The 17,690-nt window shown below is 42.7% G+C and overlaps 1 protein-coding gene and 1 long non-coding RNA gene across 2 annotated transcripts; both read left to right on the top strand.

Annotated features, from left to right (window-relative positions):
* Positions 1-312: 312 nt before the first annotated feature.
* Positions 313-2,145, top strand: LOC101584137 (transcription elongation factor A protein 3-like). The gene has a single exon (XM_004631129.2). The coding sequence runs from the start codon at positions 392-394 to the stop codon at positions 1,448-1,450; it is 1,059 nt and encodes a 352-aa protein (XP_004631186.2). The 5' UTR covers positions 313-391; the 3' UTR covers positions 1,451-2,145.
* An 881-nt stretch (positions 2,146-3,026) lies between these two features.
* LOC111816717 lies at positions 3,027-17,690 on the top strand. The gene is made up of 3 exons (XR_002821065.1): positions 3,027-3,795; positions 16,532-16,642; positions 17,616-17,690. It is a non-coding gene; the product is annotated as an uncharacterized LOC111816717 (long non-coding RNA).

Here is a 17,690-nt window from a genome sequence, read left to right as displayed (position 1 = left end):
GTTAGATAAATGCATTTTAGGTGAGAGTGGGCTGAGTCAAAACTTTCAGTATGGCCAGTGGACAGAAGGACAAGCTCTGTCCTTGCTAACCCTATGACTAGGGGAGAATATGTGTTGATACTGTATTATACTCTGTAGCTTTATTTCCCAGCATCTCTGCAATAAATCCCCAAAACACAGCCTTAGTAATATACAAAAAAAATAGTTTGAACTATTTGTTTTACATTTGTAAAAATAGTTTTACATTTGTAAAAGGTTTTGACTGAGCACTTAACTCTATGCTATTCTTTGTTTACCTCTCTCTAAAGACAGCATTGATGTTACACACCATCCACCTTAGTGCCTGCTGTACCAAAGCCCAGCTGCTGTTCAGCATCCCTTGCTCTGCAGGATGTCACAGATCAACATGGACCAGAAAGAGGAGCTGCTGAAAATTACCAAAAAGCTGGAGAAGATGGTGGCCAAGAGAAAGTTGGATGGGGCCCTGGGCCTTCTGAAGAAGCTGAGAAGCTATCAGATGTCCATCTATCTGCTACAGACCACCAGGATTGGGGTTGCTGTTAATGGGGTTCGCAAGCACTGCTCAGACAAGGAGGTGGTGGCCTTGGCCAAAGTCCTCATCAAAAACTGGAAGCAGCTGCTGAACTCCCCAAGATGTCTTAAAGAAGAAAAAGGAAAAAGAAAACGAAAAGCAAAGAAGAAGGTGAAAGTGCTTGATTCTTCAGATTGGAAGCCAAAAGCAGCCCTTTCTTTACCCACGAGGAAAGAAAAGGTAGAAACCAAGAGCAAGAGAGACTCTGTGGCCTCTGAGTCTTCTGCCACCTCCTCACTAAAGAGACCGTCAATGAAAAGATCAAACAGCAGCAAATCAAAAGTGAAGACCCCCAAAACACCTAGCAGCCCCTCAACATTTGCCCCCTCCATTTGCCTCCTGTCTCCCAGCTACCTCACAGGGAACTCTATCCGGGACAAGTGTGTGGAGATGCTGTCAGTGGCCCTGAAGGCAGAAGATGATTACAAGGACTATGGAGTCAACTGTGACAAGATGGCATCAGAAATTGAACAGCACATCTACCAGGAGCTCAAGAGCACAGACATAAAGTACCGGAACCGAGTGCGCAGCCGCATCAGCAACCTCAGGGACCCCAAGAACCCTGGGCTCCGGAGGAATGTTCTCAGTGGGGCTATTTCCACTGGCCTCATTGCCAAGATGATGGCAGAAGAAATGGCCAGTGATGAACTGAAGGAGTTGAGGAATGCCATGACCCAAGAGGCCATCCGTGAGCACCAAATGGCCAAGACTAGTGGCACCAACACTGACCTCCTCCAGTGTGGCAAGTGCAAGAAGAAAAACTGTACCTACAACCAAGTACAGACACTCAGTGCTGATGAGCCCATGACTACCTTTGTCCTATGCAATGAATGTGGGCATCGCTGGAAGTTCTACTGACAGCATCTCTCACCAGGGGGCATGAAGGAGGCAAGGAAGACCAAGTATGTGGAGCCATCCGAACTGGAGAAAAAATAACTGAAATGAAGAAAACTACTTATAACTGAGTAAAACAGCAGGGATCAGAGGGAAAATTCATTTGCCAATTAATAATCAGTCATTCATAATGATTGGCTAATAGAAGAGCATAACTGGAGTACCAGGCTAAGAATCCATGTTGACAGATTTCTTGTAGAAAGTCACAACATTATGGCTGAGGAGTCACATCTTTGACTACGCCACTTGACCTTTGCGTTGAGGCCCTTCCTTCTCACCCAAATCCATCAGACTTTCTTGGATTGAAAAATACCAGAGGGCTGAGGGTTTAAATCAACAGTAGAATGCTTGCCTAACATGCTGGAAGATCCAGGTTCAATTTCCAGCACTTCAAGAAATGAGGAAAGAAAGCACATGAGAGTCAGGGTATAGCTCACTAGTAGAGTACATGCTCAGTGTGCTTGAGGTCGTAGTTCAGTTCCTACTACCAAAGAAAGAAAAGAAAACAATTACCACTGGACATGGTGGTACATGCCTATAATCCCAGTACTCTGAAAAGCCAAGGCAGAGCAACTGCAAGTTCAAATGGACAACTTAGTGACTTAATGAGGCCCTGTCTCAAAACAAAAAATAAAAAAGGGGTGGGAATGTAGTGCACTGTAAAGGCCCTGGGTCCAATCCACAGTAACACCAAAAACAAAAATACAAAAAAAAAAAAAAAAAAACCACTCAGATGCAGTGGTGCACATCTGAATATGATCCCAGCAACTTGTGGACTTGGGGGCTGAAGCAGGAATGAGGCAGAGATTAGGACATAGCAGAGTGGTTGGGAAATTGGGTGTGACCTGTCAATCATGGAAACCTGTCAATCACAGCCAGATGCCTGTGCAGAGCAGTTTTGGAGCCCTGTGTGGGACACCCTGGGTCTGCTAGAAAAAGCCTTGGCCATTGACCTCATGGACACTGTCTTGTTTTTGCAGTGGCCTGCTCTGCATCTCTCTTCTTAAGAGCACTTTTTCTTTTATGAAACACATTTTTTTTCCAAATTTTCCTCTTTTACCTTTAATAAATGTTAAATTTGTACATCCTTTAGTTGTTCATCCAGTTCTTTGAGGACAAGAAACTGGAAAGAGCCACTGGCACCCCACCAGCCGGTAAGAGGAGAATCACCTGAGTCCCAGCCTGAGCATATATCAAGACTGTGTCTTTTAAAGAAGAGAAAGAAAAACAGATTGACACAAATCTTTCCCCACTCCTGAGCCACACATGCAGAACAGACCCATGGTTTTTCTTAGGCAGATGTGACCTCCACACTAGGTAGAAATCTTTTCCTGACTTCTTCCTTGTCTCTTTGAAAACTCTCTTCTGCTCCCTGTTCATAGCTGTCTACAAGGACCCTTTGAGACTGCATCCCTCTTGGCAGGGAGGTGGCCCTCCAGAGCAAGATTACAGCAGTGCTTCTTATTTCCATGGCTCCTTTGATAATCCTGAACCCTGGAAGCTACTCAGTTAGGGCAGTTAGCTGCCCTAACTCCCAGCTCTATCTGTGACTCAAGCTTCAGAGGAAGTTTGCAGAGCATGCTGCTCTATGTGTTATCAGCTTGCTTTTTATGCTAAGAAGGACATTAGGCAAAGCCAGACACTTCTGGAAAAGCTTTGGGAGCATGTTTAGAGGGCTGTTGATGGTTTTTGTTTCTGGTTGTCCCTGGCCTTCCAGCAGCCTAAGGCCAAGCATGCTAGACTCTGTGTTACCTAAAATGTTGACATGAAGGAACCTGTGAACTCCGAGGAGCTTAGGCAAGTCACTAAGCCATTGCCTTCCCTATAAAACTGGAAATGGAACCAAGACTGTTTCCAGGGGTGACTGTGGAGAAGCTGCTGGGTTTCCATCTGCCTTGGTTCACCCTCAAGGGTGATCACTTGGGGTCACAACAGAAAGCTCCTGACTCCCTGGCATCATCCCCTCTAGACCTGGTTAAATCTCCTTCCTTCCACATATCACATGCCACCTCCCAAAGAGGAAGCCATAGACTGTATGGAAGCTGCCACCATCTTCAGCTTTTAAGCAGGTGTTGTAGAAAGGTTGGAGAGTCTCACCAAAGGCCCAACACTAGCAGCTACCTAAGACTGAACAGGACTGAAACTCAGGACTTGTGCTTCTTGTCATGGTACCCAGTAACACTGGGAGAGACTCAGAGCATGTACAGTGCTGAGTTCATGCCTTCCAGGAATTTTCAGACTGGTGTGGAGAAAAGCAACAAGCACAGCATAGACTCCCAAGCCAGACATGTTGGAGAGCCACATCTCAGGTATGCATGATCCTGCAGAAGTACAGAGGGATGCTGCTTAGAAACCCAGGTGCTCCTTTGCCTTGAATGTGAGGGAGATCCTGAGGAGGGTGCTAACGTGCAGATTCTGACTCGGTGGGCCCAGAGTGTGGCTGACATTTTCCTTTCTAACAAGTTACCATTGAGTACAAGTGCTACCCAGAGACCATACTCTAAGACAAGGTTAGACATCTAGATTTTTCACTGCATTGTCTGATCCTTCATCCAAATAGTTCTGCACCAAAAACAGAGGAAAAGAGTAACTTCAGTCAGTTAAATTGTGTTAATGAAGATTACTGCAGGATGAACTTTTTTAAAAAAGATACTACATTTTGGTAAGGGCTATTTGCTAAAAATATAGAAGAATACATACACTGGCTGTCTTATAATGCTGCTTTGGTTTGGGAAAGCAAATTGATAAGTAAACTGATAAACATTGATAAGCAAATTGATGCACACATTGAATACTGTTAATGTTAGGGCTCAGAAAACGGTACCCCGAAATATGCTGCCTTAGACTGAGACCATCTTTTCTTATCTACCTAGAGATAAGAGATAGGTCTAAAATGTACAGTAGGTACTGTGAAATGGGAAGAAATTGTTCAAAAGGAAAAAGGAACTAGGGTGATGGAAAGGGGAAAGAGGAAAGGACAGAAAGGAAAAGGAAAACTAATGCAATTCAGTTGTGCTATTAGTATCTTTTATTACATTGCAATGAAAGGTTTGTGCTGATATCAGTTGGAGACAAGTTAATGCCCATATTTTGTACTCTGAATAACTACTCTAAAGATAACAAAATGCAATGTATTAACTGTTATTCTATTTTGTTAAGAAATGCTGCTTTTTTCCATTTAGAAAAAAAAATCTAGCAAAGAGAACACAAGTGCCTTCAAATAGTCTTTACTGAAATGTTATTTTCATGTTAATTTTATTGAGAAAGAAGTAGCAATGAGACAGTTTCAAAACAGGTTAGTAGGACAGTCACAATAATTAATACATTGCATATCGTCTTCATAGTAGTTATTCATAGTACAAGATGCAGACATGATATCTCGTCTCAGCACTATTACTTCAAAACTTTCTTCTCATTGAACTAAGAGAAAGTAGCTGTATATCTATCCTAACTATTTTGTATAGACATATACATATATACATATACATATATTTTTTTTACTACAAAATGGTCCTTTATTTATAATGAAATATTAGCGATTAGTAAAGATTAAACTCAGAGCACAAAGGAAGGGACTGAAAATCAGACACCACACCCAGAACCCAGACAACTTTCCCCAAGCAATTATTGTGTTCTTCAGGGCCACTCATTTTCCTAAGAATCACTTGCCACCTCTCTACACTTCTTTGCCTGAAATGAATACTTAAGTTTCAACCACTTGGCCCTTCCTTGAGTTTTCATATTGTAAATGGCCCCTTTGCACATAAGCAGATGAACAGAGTTTGTTTGGGTTTTCTCCCGTTAGCCTCCTGTTAATGGTTTGGCCTCCACCCTCATGACTTCATCTGATCCTCATCTCCAGATGCCATCAATATGAGTTTCAGGCTAAGTTTCCAATATAGGAACTTTGAGGGCATTCATGTAAACCGTAGCAGAGATTACATCCTAAGCAGAACACTAAACATAGAGAAACACTATTATAACCTAAATTATGCTATTGCATTCTTATTTTTTATGTTAGTTCCCTCACCCCAAGAACTTTAGTAAAGAGAAATGTATAAAAGACCTGGAGCTAAGCAAGGTAGCACATATCCCTGTAATCCCAGCACCCTGGAGGCCTGAAGCAAGAGGATCACAAGTTCAAACTCTGTCTGGGCAATTTAGCCAGATTCTGTCTCAAAAGACAAAAATTTAAAAGGCTCGAGACCACTGCAGAGGTCTTGGGTAGCTAAAAAGATAGAGAACATTTGGACTTTGAGAAATGCAGTTATGGAAGCATTCCAGGCTAGCCTGTGCTTTGTTGTCAAATCCCTCAAGAAAGAAAGATGGTGGATAAACAGACAGAGAAAAGAAGACAGACAGACAGAAAAAGAGAGGGAAGGAGAGAGAGAGGAAGAAAGAAAGAGGGAGAGAAAAACAGAAGGAAAGAAAGAAGAGGGAGAGAGGCAAGTAGGCTTAGTTTTCTTTTGACACTTGTCGGTGTGGCGCCCCAGGAGGTTCTGCTCTGCTATACTCAGACACGGGCCTCTGCCGCCACCAAGAACACTGTAAATTGCACTCTCTTGAAGACGTGCACAGAAGTAACACATGGCCCTCCTACTCACATTCTTCGAACCAAAGGAGGTCACATGACCATGCACAGGTGTAAGGGAAGGGCACCCCTGCCCTCTCCATGTGCCTAAGAAGGAGAACGAAATAGCATGTGCACCTCCCAGTGACCACAAAAGGTACTGCAAGAGTTGTATCATTTGAAGGAAAGGTAGTTTAGGCCAGGCTATTCAATAAAGAATCTGGACCCCACCCCACACTTGAGACTTATTTCCAGATTACATAGAATAGGGGCACGTTTTTTAATAGTGTATTGTCTCTATGTTGCTACAACTCTTAGCTGCTTTATGGGAAAACACAAAAGGGTCAACATTGTTAGAATTCTATACCCTGATGCAAAGTTGGGGTTGTTTTATATCCTAGCATTATACTTTGGGGTTTGGTTTATACTTAGGCAGCAGCTTACTGAGCACTAAAAGAGATGTTTTGATGATCTTTCAACCTTCTGTGGGATGTAACTCTGAGTAGAGCAGTTACGGTTTGGCTTGCCCCAGCTTAGAGGCCTGTGGAACCCCATCTAAGAGGCATTCACAGAGGTTCTGGGGAGGCTCAGAGGCCCACTTTCCTGGTTATTCATGGAGAGGGGAGGGGACACACAGAAAAGACCAGAAAGGTAATTCTGTGAAGGCACCAGGGGCCCAAGTACTCTGTCAGGCCCAAAGGCATAGTACCTGGGGCTCAGAATACTTTTAGGGGCTCATGACTCTTTAAATTCTCTAAAATCATCAGTGGCTGACGGGGAATTTATAGTGAGGAAATTTTTCAAATGTTAATATATCTACCCTATCTATAATTCCCTTTGGATTCTTCTATTGTGGCTGTCACGTGTGAAGCCAGGAGTTGTTTCCAAGAGTCCCACCATCTCCCTCCATGAAGCAGAGGTAAGCGAGCCAGTGAGTCCTACCCCAGGCCTGACCACAGCTTTTACCTCTCAGGATGCTTATTCTTGGAGTGCTCCTACCCTTAGCCTAGACTTTCCTCACCGTTCTGTCTGACTTGGGCCATGCAGGATTCTTCCTGCAAGAATATTCTTCCTGGTTGCCCTTTCCACACATACCCTTAAAGTGTAGACCTGTGCTGTACCATCTGGTGAGCGATGTAGGACTATTTAATGCTTAAAATATGACTATTCTAAATTAAGATGCATCATAGGACTAAAACGCATGTCAGATTTCAAGCCTTGCAGACATTAAAAAGATACAGAAACTATCTCAATGACTTATATCAAGTGCACATTGAATGTTATACACATATCAGGTTAAAGGAGATATACTAAAGTTATTTTCACCTGTTTCTTTTTCCTTTTAATGTGAGTGCAAGAAAGGTTTTTAAGTGATATCTATAACTCACAGCTATGTATGGCTTCTTACATTTTATTTGTTAGACGGAACTGCTGTAGACTTGCTACCATATGTAGAAGACCTCTGGAAAACCATAATCATGTCTCTCCTCTGCTCCAAACTCTCTAATGGTTTGTATTTCACTAATAGGCAAATAAAACATTATACTGGCCCTTCAGTCTTTAGACACGGCTGGTACTCTCCTGACACTGTCACCCTCACCTCTTCATTCTGAGGAGGTTGACCTCTTTGTGATTTGGAGGAATGTGCCAACAGTGTTCCCACCACAGGCCCATTGCATGTTTCCAGTCCTCTGCTCAGACTCCCTTTTCCCACCTCCTTAAGATCTCTGCTCATTTTTTATCTTCCTATTTAAAGTAGAGTACACACACACACACACACACACACACACACACACACCCTTATTCCCCGTCCCTCCTTATTCTACTTTAGTTCCTTTTCATTTTTCACCCATCTCTCTTGATTAGAACATAAGCTTCTTAAGGGCAGGTATTATGTCCACGCAGTGCTGGGTACCCAATTCCTAAAACCATGCCTGGTGCTTAATGGGCACTCAGTGGCTGCTCAATGACTTCTGAATGCATTAGTGATAGAGAGGTAAATGAGGGTGGATGGAAGGGGGCACCCAGGTTGTCCCTAGGGCTGTCCTCCAGCCTAAGCAGAAGTGTGCTGTCCACTACCACACTGGATTTCTGTGTTGCACTTTGAAGGTAAAGCCTCAGAGTCCTTCTGCCTGGCTGTGTTCTCAACAGAAATTCTGTGCTGTGACTGCTACAGGACTGAGGAGGCGGGGCACCACCCAATACCATGAGCTCTTCATTCACAGGTCACAAAGGTCTCTCTTCTTCTTTCTGTATTTATTTATTTTTCTTTAGCACAGTCAAAACCATATCATCTTTGAGAACTTTTAGGTAAAATCAAAAGAAAGCTGAAGAATATAAATAGTATAACACCCATTGCTGTAGTGCTTGGGCTGTGATCCTACAATAGTCAAGTCACAGACTGATTAAATTTTTAGGAGTGAAGCCGGGTTCCCCTTTTGTCTATGTCCAGGTCATACAGGCTTGGGCTGTTTTCTAATTTCCCACTGCTTCGTGAACTCTTGCACCCTCACCTCAGAGAAACTTGACTGTTCATATTACAGACCCTTGCTTTCCAGAGAACTCTTGTTCATGGTTTATAATCAGATACTCTAAGGACAGCTAACGCCCCATTTTGCCCAATCAGTCCCCTTTTTCTTTCCCAACTGGCTTCCAGAATTATCTCTGTGGGTGCCTCCTTTCCTCCATCTAACTCAGTACAGCCCCTCTGGCAGGTCTGAGCAGCTTGGTCTTGGTTACCAGGGAGACTGAATGTCCAGGGTGAAGGCCACATGGATAATAAAGGACATCTTGGGATAGCACTCATCTGACAGCAGCTTCCAGATTCCTCTGCCATGTTCTGAGGGATGGGTTAGTTTCTGCTTGGTGTGAAATCAGGCATGAGAACTGTCCCACTAAGATTTTTGAAGCCTCACCTCATCCCATTTCCATCAAGCGCCCAGCACCAATCTTTAATTTCGGCCTCTAATAGAATAAAACTGTTGTTATACTCTCTGGGACTTATTTGTTAGGGAGTTTGTAATTTAAGTTCTACCTGAAAAAAAGAGAAGCAATTACTTAAGAGGACTTTCTCCTGTTTCTTCCCTTTGCCCCCTACCCTCTGCCTGCCCCGCCTCTACACTTTCCTTTCTCTTTAGATCAAAGAAGGGCTTCTGTATTTAAACTTCTTCCACCACTCCTGGTGATCTTCAAGGAAATTACTTAATCCAGCAGGGCTTACTCTGGTGTATAAAATGGGGGTGATTATAGAAGGTACTTAGATCAGAGGGCCCTTGGGAAGTTATGCAAAAAAACCCATAGATCCAGCAGCATGCCCATGTGTTGTATAGATGGAAACCTCCTTTCCCCAGCTGTTGAGGGCCTTGTTCTTTGTCTGCCCAGCATGTCTCTATGGCATCGCACCTGCCCATTGTAGCACTCGTGGGTCCTGGAGGTTTGACCCTGCTGAGCCCCACCACCAGCATGGGCAGGTGATTTTACACAAGGAAATCAGAGGATGTTGCCGGGTCATACCCACTTGCTGTTCTCTTCCAGGCTGCCACAATATTGTCACTTCTGAAGCTCCAAGTTCTCTTTGTCTCCCTGGGAGAGAGACCAGCTCAGAGAGGAGCTTGATTGAGAGATGGACAGAAAAAGACAGCAGGTCTTGAGCCCCCAGATATGATGGAGCGAAAACCAGATGCACTCTAAAATTGCCAAGTTATGTGAATCAGTAAATTTCCTTTTTTTTTGTATCATTTTGTTTTGTTTCATTGATTTTTTTGTTTTGTTTTTGTTTTTGGCACCTACAACTCCAAAAGTCCAAACTAAAGTACTGCTTTTCCTCAGCCTGGCTTTAACTTTGGCAGCTTTAAGAGTTTCATGAGTCTCTGGCTCCCCTAGGTGGTAGAGAATAAATTTACATCTCCAGGGTTCCTGCTGTCTGCTTAAGCATGCTCATTTCTACAATCTATTTCCTCCTTTCCTTTCTCTACTTGCAAATGAAGCTGAGTTCACTTAGCCCACAAAAGCTTTGTCGGGATTTCTTTTTATATGGTCCACCTGCTTTTTCAGTTATGGTGGCGCTAGGCCTTCAGCAAATTGACCAGATCTCATCCCAGGCCCTGCTTGGAGTGTCCTCTTGGTGTTTATCAGTGCTACAGGGAGTGGCCTGAGTTGGAAGCAGTGGGTCACTCACCCTCCTCTAAAAGCAGTCAGAACACCAACTCAGTGTTATTCACAGAATATTATTATTATTATAATTATTTTGTATGTTAGGACAGAGTCTACATAGATCAGACTCGTAATGATTCTCTTGTTTTCAGCCTTCGAAGCGCTGGCATTACAGGTGCATGCCAACACGCCCAGTCTCAATGCTGCCGCAGCGAACTCCAGGGGCAGGGCTGGCACGGCAAGCTGTGGATGGAACCCTGGTCTCTGTGCTCTGATGATGATGATGATGATGATGATGATGATGATGATGATGATGATGATGATGATGATGATGATGATGATTATACCACTCATCCACAAGAATGAGCCAGGCTCCTGCATGTTTTTAATTCACCGTGATAATTGGGATCATCCAGATAACTTGTATAAGGAAGAGTTAACTATTTTCAAAAGTTATAAGCTGGTGGGCATTTTCATTATATAATTTGTAAGGACATATTTCAAAATAGGTTTGTTCCATATTATATTTTGTCATGATTAATTTCTTGGGGAGCCATTGCTATTCCAAAAAGAAAAGTCCTTGGGACTCATTCATCGTTCATTTCTCAGAGACACTCTGGTAACACATGTTTAGCATGTGTACTTGTCTTTACAAAATTTTGATTATTCTTTATTGTGACACTTGCGTGTCAGGAACATGAAGCTTCTTTCCCCACAGGTATGGTCCATCCCTTTGGCATGTACTTTGGCAGAGAAAGGGACTCTCCTTCCTCCACGCTACTCATCTCAGGTCAGGTGTCATCTTTCTTACTCCTGGCATCCCATGCCCTTGGGCCAGGCTGGGTTATGTGTCCTACTTCTGTTTCTAATAATGCCCCATGCGAAGAGCTGTCATTACAATGATTATGCTCATTAATCACTTGCTTGTGGGCTGTGTTCCTACTGTGAGTTGAGTGTGTTTTGTTGAACTTTGGTCCCTCAGTGTCACAGTGCTGGAAGGTGAGACCAAGCAGGAGGTTTTTGGATCCTGGGCACAAAGACTTTGTAACAGTTAATGCCATTACTCAGGAGCAAGTACATTCTTACTTTCAAGGTACTGGATTGGTCATCTCCAGAGCAGGTTAGCATAAAGTAAGGTTGTCCTTTGAGCTTTCCATTTTCCACACATGCCCACTGATCCTTCATTTCCCACCATGAATTAAAGCAGCATGGGACTCTTACCAGATATGCCCAACTGATCTTAGACTGTCCAACTGTGCATCAAAATAAACCTTTTATTTACATAATATCCAGTCTCAGGTATCCTGTTATAGAAACATAAGCCAGATTAAGACAATGCCAAACTAGATTGAAAAGCGTGAGACAGTTGTTATGGCTTATGTCTAGATGTCCCCCCAAAGCGTCATGAAGTCATATGTGGAACTTTTTCAGAGGCAGCTGGATCTAGTGTATGATGCTGGGATTAAGGGCATGTAATTACTAGATCAGCCCACTGATTGGTTTTGGACTGACATGTTTCAGCAAGGAGAAAAGTAGAACAGCAAGCAGTCTTTATTCCTTGTCTTTTCCTTTAAGCCCACTGCCTCCTAGAGTGATTGGCCCTTAGCAAAGAGTCAAAGTTTGGTGAATGAATATATAAATTAAAAGTGCTGGGAAAGATAACACTTGTAGAAAAACTACTGTCCAGAAGCCTAATAGGATTAAAATAAGATTTTTTTTTTTTTTAGAGAGAGAGAAAGAGAGTGTGTGTATCTCCTTACGTAGGACATGGTGGTCTTGAATTCACTATGCAGCCGAGGCTGGCCTTGAAATGGTGGCAGTGGTCCTGGCTCAGCCTCTTGAGTCCTGGCATTATAGGCATGAGCCACCACATCTGGCAAGAATTTAACAAGAGCACCTGAGTAAATGACAGGGCAATGTTGCTAACACGAAGTGGACATGTTTGTTGAATGCATGGGGAGGACCCACAGATTGAAAATAAAAATGATGGAACGCAAAGATCTTAAATTACTTCCCAGAGTAACATAATTAGAGTGAGATAATTGAGGTTTGACCTTGGCTTTCTCTGGTTCCTAAGCCCTTGGCTTCACCTACACTTCCCTTTGTGCCAGCACCCCAGCAAGCAGGCATAAAATTTGTTAATGATTTTTGATTTACTATAACATTGTTACTAAGGGTTTTTCATGGGAGGAATTCCATAAATATTTGCTGCATGAATGGATGAATGAATAAACCTGGGGAACTTCCAGAGCTGAAAGAACAAAATGGAGTAACTAATCCATTTAATGCACAATTCCATAGTACTTCCTTGGGAAATGTACTGATATCATTAGAGCAGTCCACACAGCGGAAATATAGTGTGTTATGAAATAACATTGGGAGGAGTCAGAAGACTAGTGTCCTAGAAGTAAAGGCAAAGAAAATAAAGGTAACCTTTTTAGTATCACGACAATTTAAAAATGTATGGTACTTCTAATATTCTTAGGAGTTTGTCACAAAGGAAAGGAGGCATATTAATTTTCTAAAAGCTGGCTCTCTAATTTAGAATTAGCTGCAAAGATATTAATGTGGATCTGATTTTTTGAATTTGGTGGGCTGTTGATTATAGAAGCAGTCATGCTGCATAAACAGTACACTAAGAAAAATGAGGATAATGATTTCATTGATTGATAATCCTCTAGTGACCAAGGGATTAGTAACCAAGACACTAACAACTGTAGCTGCCATTTCTTGTGTTCCCATTTCACAGTAGGAACTTTGCTTATGGTTCACGGTGTTATCAAATGATTCCCCACAACACCAGAGTGAGGAGTTTTTAACTGCATTTGCTGGTGACATTTCAGTGGAGTTAAGCAGTCTGCCTGAGAGTGGTTATAGTGGCCAGGATTTACAGCCAGTTCGATCCACTCCAACAGTGCAGTGTTGTCTACTGATATTGCAGAACCTAGCTGACCAGGCTCATAACTCTGCTCTCCTTCTGAGAGCTGGCTGCTGTCAGCATTCCGAGGGCAAGGATGTGGACTGTTCCTCAAAGTATTGCTGGTACAGAGTAAAGATCTTCCCCATTTTAGGAGCTCATCCAGGTTACTCTGTATAAGGAAAGTGTGGAGTTGACTTGTGTTGTAGCTTGCATGTGGTTTCAGTGTGTATCCAAAAGCTTTGTGTGGCTGAAACTGGATCCCTAGAGTGGTGGTGCTGGTGCAGTGGAACCTTTAAGAGGTAGAGTTCGTAAGCAGGTAAGTAGATCATGGGGATTCCATCTACAAATGGATTCATGGTGTCTTTCAAAAGTGGACTGTCTCAAGTGGCTAGGTTAGTTCTAGAGAAACCAAATTGTTACAAAGTAAGATCACCCTACTTTCTTAGCCTCTTCTGCACGTTGCTGATTCCCTCTGTTTCTCGGCCATGCTGTGATGTCACAAGAGGGCCTTGTGGAAGGGTACCAGCATGTGCTCTTGGACCTCGAGAACTGTGAGCTGTATTAACCTTTTTTTTGTAAAGTACTGTCTTGGATATTTTGGTAAAACACAAAGTGGACAAACACAACTTGTTAGGGAAAAAAAAGAATAGTTGAAGTTGAAGGCTAATAGGAATTCTAATTGTGTAAGGTATAAAGACAAATTTAAAAGCATAAAGGTTTGGTTATATTGGTTTTACCTTGGTTAACCCTATAATCATGGCTATTGAAAAAAAGCCAACAAGGTCTTTAAAACCATCTTGAAACCAGCTGAAGGCTTTTCAATATCACCATTCCCCCCACAACACACACACACTCTAGAAAGCTGCCCCACCTCTCCTTACCCACAACACACACACTGTATGTACTCTTCCCCCAGGAAGAATTATGAGTGTGTCCAAGGAGGAGTGTGGTCTCACCCATAAGGATGGAGCTTCCAGTACTCCTGAGGAACAGAAAAATCCTTTTCAGTCAATCTCTGCCCCCTACCCCGCCAAATGATACACCTAGACTGCAGTTCTTTCTACAAAGCTGTGTTCCATACTGGAAATCCAAGCCCGTGTGCTGCAGAGGCCAGAGGGAAAACAAGATGTCATAGTTTGTCATGGTGTTTTCTAGGAGGCAAAGGCAATTATGTTCAGTCTTACAGCTAATGATATAAGGGTGCTAGTGCTTCCCTTTGCTGGTTTGGCCTCTCAGCCCTTGGCAGGTCAAAAAGAATTCAGATCAGAACAGAACATATATATATATTGCTTTAGAGCATTGGCAGATATAGACCAGGAAGTGTGTTCCAGAACCCTGAGGAGACAAAAATGAAAAGGCAGTGATTGGTAAATGATGAAAAGAATAAGAGAGGGGGGGAAAAAAGAGGAAAAAGGAAAGGGGCATTCTTTGATTCTTTCTACAAAAATTTATAAAATGTCTTCAAAGAACAAGAGAAAGTACAATCTTCTAGGATGCTTTGGGAGGATCAATAAAGAAAGCTGAAAGCCTAAACTCAGAGGCCTAAAGCAGGTAAGCAGAGCAAGGGGGAAAAAATGATATCTTCCTGTCTTCTAGAACAGGGACACGGGGAGGGGGAACATGGCCAGAAAGAAGGCAGCCCCAAAGATTTCACCTGTGCCCAACCAGTCCTACAGTGGTAATCTGAGGTAACTCTGTAAAAAGTCACATGCCCTATAACTATCTTCCCTATGGAACCTCTAATATGAGAGATTTGAGGGGAATTTATGGAATTCAAATATCTTTGTTCTCGGAGCAGCCATTTAAAAGCGTGTGAATTTGTTTCTTCACATGGCTGGGAACAGTTGACACTGTTTTATGAGATGTGGTGCCAAGTTTGGGAAGAGGAGTGGCACAGTGGGGTGCAGTGAGGCATGGGCATTCTGCATTCAGCATCCAGCAGTATGAGGGCCCAACTCCACACTGGCACAACCATGGCACTAGGCACCCAAAGATGAGCAACGAAGGCCTCTGTGCTCAAGGAGGGTGCAGAAGAGCCCAGAGGCAAGGAGCTTTGAGTCACTGGGAGGTAGCAGCCAGTTTCTTGGCCTGGGAGCAAAGTGTGGGGAGCCTGGAGAAAGGCAGAGAAGCAGAGGTTAGGGAATCAAGATGCTGCGCTGACCTTTTGTCTTGGGTTGGCCCTATTTCCTCCCTTCAGAGATGAAAAGGAAAGTTTATATTGTCAAACTGCTAAGAGAACCTTTGTGTGTTAGCTTTTCATCTCTGTAACAAAATAGCTGAGAAAATTAACTTAAAGGAGGAGACGTTCATTTGGCTCACAGCTTCAGGGATTGCAGTCCATGTTTAACTGGCTCCTTTGCTACAGGCCTGTGACGAGGCAGGACGCCCTGGCAGCAGGGCTTGAGGAAGAAAACCGCGCAGCTCATGGGGACCAGAAAGAAGAGAGTGAAGCATGTGCCAGTGGGCTTCCTCCTCCTCCTGTTTTTATTCCACCAGCCCCCCGGCTTATTGGATGGTACCACCCGCATTCAGGGCAAGCCTGCTCTATCAGTTTGCTGTCCCACATACCAGTCATTTCAAGAAACACCCTCACAGACGCAGCCAGCAATATGCTTTACTAATTTCTTAGGTGTTTCGGGATCCATCAACTTGACAACGTTGACTATCACACTTTGCCAGCACAAAACGAGGTACGTGGACTAGTAGTATATATCATAGAGACAAAATATTTTTTAAATCAAAAGTAACAACTTACAAACCTACCTAGAAAAGCCAGAATTGTGGTTTATATTTCAGAATTTCAGTGGCCAGTTTGAGGGTGTTGCTTAGCACTGCAGGGTGCACATCCTTAATCTGAAAATCCAAAAGTGGGCATGTTTGAGTAATCACATGACACCACAGTGGAAAATTCCAAACCATGAACCTTTGTTTGATGCATAAGATTACTAAAATTATTTCTAATCTGTGTAATTAAGATCTGTGTATTAAAATAAATGAATTTTGTATTTAAACTTGGTTCCCATCTAGAATGTATTCCATTACATGTCTATACAAATAGATTTAAAAATCCTAAGTCTCAAACACTGTGGTCTCAAACATTTTAGACAAGGGATACTCGATGTGCACCAGCTTTCTACCAGTAATTGTGTTTTTCTAGGAAGTTAGAATTATGTCTCCTCCAGTGATACTTTGTTGTTTTTCTCTTCACTATAACCTTGGGTTTTCTGGCATAGAAAGTAGTTAAAAGGCATATGTAATGATTTTAGAGTATCTCACTGTTCTAAATTAGCAATGAATCCCTTTTTGCTATTTACCCTTTAGGTCAGAGAATTAAGCAAAGCAATTTTAATTTGCGTGATACTAATGATCTCATTTCCATATTATTGCGCCCGTATACAACTAGACAAGTTAACTGTGAAGATCCATCCTTGCCAAGACATGACTTTGCAATCAGGTAGTCAGCTTTCCTGAAGTACCTGGAAGAAGGAATTCCATTTCACGTGGCATATGTAAGGTAAGAATAATTTGACTTAATAAAAACAAATCCCTGAGGGCTGGCCAAATAGCTCAGCAGATTAAAGCACCTGCTTAGGCAGACCCGGGGGCTGAGAGTTCGATTCCCTGGCCTGCCATGCCAGCCCTACTCCTGGGGCGCACTGAGGCAGTATTGAGACTGGGTATGGTGGTGCATCCTGTAATCCCAGCACTCGGGAGGCTGTAAACAGGAGCATCGCTGTGAGTCCGGTCTACACAGCAAAACCCTGTACACCCTGTCCTAAATAAATAAATAAATAAATAAATAAATAAATACCTGGATATAAGAACAAGCTGACAGTGTCATCTGTCACCCCACTGACTGCAGGGTCAAATAGGTTGACCTGGCTGACTGGGCAGTTGTCCTCTTTCTCTCTCACTTCTCATGTACATGCCTCCTAAATTTGTACACTCAGTTAAGAAGGACACCCTTCACCCAACAGCAGCTGACTGTTTCGGGGCCAAGAGTATGAAATAGCTGTGCTCCCCTGGTAAAACTTTCAAACAAGCCCTCAAGGTCCATTTGAGGAAGAATGTAGGGTAGCCAGGCCTCCAAGACTCCCTAAACATCCAAAGGAGGTGCTGCATGTGACAATCTGTCTTTTAAATATCTCCAAAATATTACTTACTTTATCACTCCTAATCTGTGAGTATATTATTAATTAGCTTGAAAAACTGCCACCCAATAAAGGATCTATAATGTAGCAAATATCCCTAAACTCAGATATGTCCTGGCTCCAGAGTCTATCAGCCTGTCAAAAACTACACCAACATTTTGGTGGTTATTTTCCCATTAAAATAAGTGCTTCCTTTTAGCAGGACAAACTCAAAGAGTCTATACCAAATGACTCATCTCTATGTATAAGGACTTTGAATTCACCCTGTTATAGTTCAGAATAGAAAAGGCATAGGATACTAACTCCTTTTCCCTTTTTATCTTTCATGTACTGAAGAAACAAAGAAGAAAAGAATCTATTTCTGGAATATGAATTTAGTTCTCTGCCTAAAGCAGAAAACCTCCTTTCTCT

The sequence above is a fragment of the Octodon degus genome, unplaced genomic scaffold (genome assembly GCF_000260255.1).
Source record: "Octodon degus isolate 3935 unplaced genomic scaffold, OctDeg1.0 scaffold00038, whole genome shotgun sequence".
Lineage (NCBI taxonomy): Eukaryota > Metazoa > Chordata > Mammalia > Rodentia > Octodontidae > Octodon > Octodon degus.
Note: the sequence above shows the minus strand (reverse complement) of the source record. Positions and strands in the feature narration are given on the sequence as shown.

Coding starts and splice junctions, on each gene's coding strand:
- LOC101584137 (XM_004631129.2), top strand. CDS start 392: ATGTCACAGATCAACATGGACCAGAAAGAGGAGCTGCTGAAAATTACC.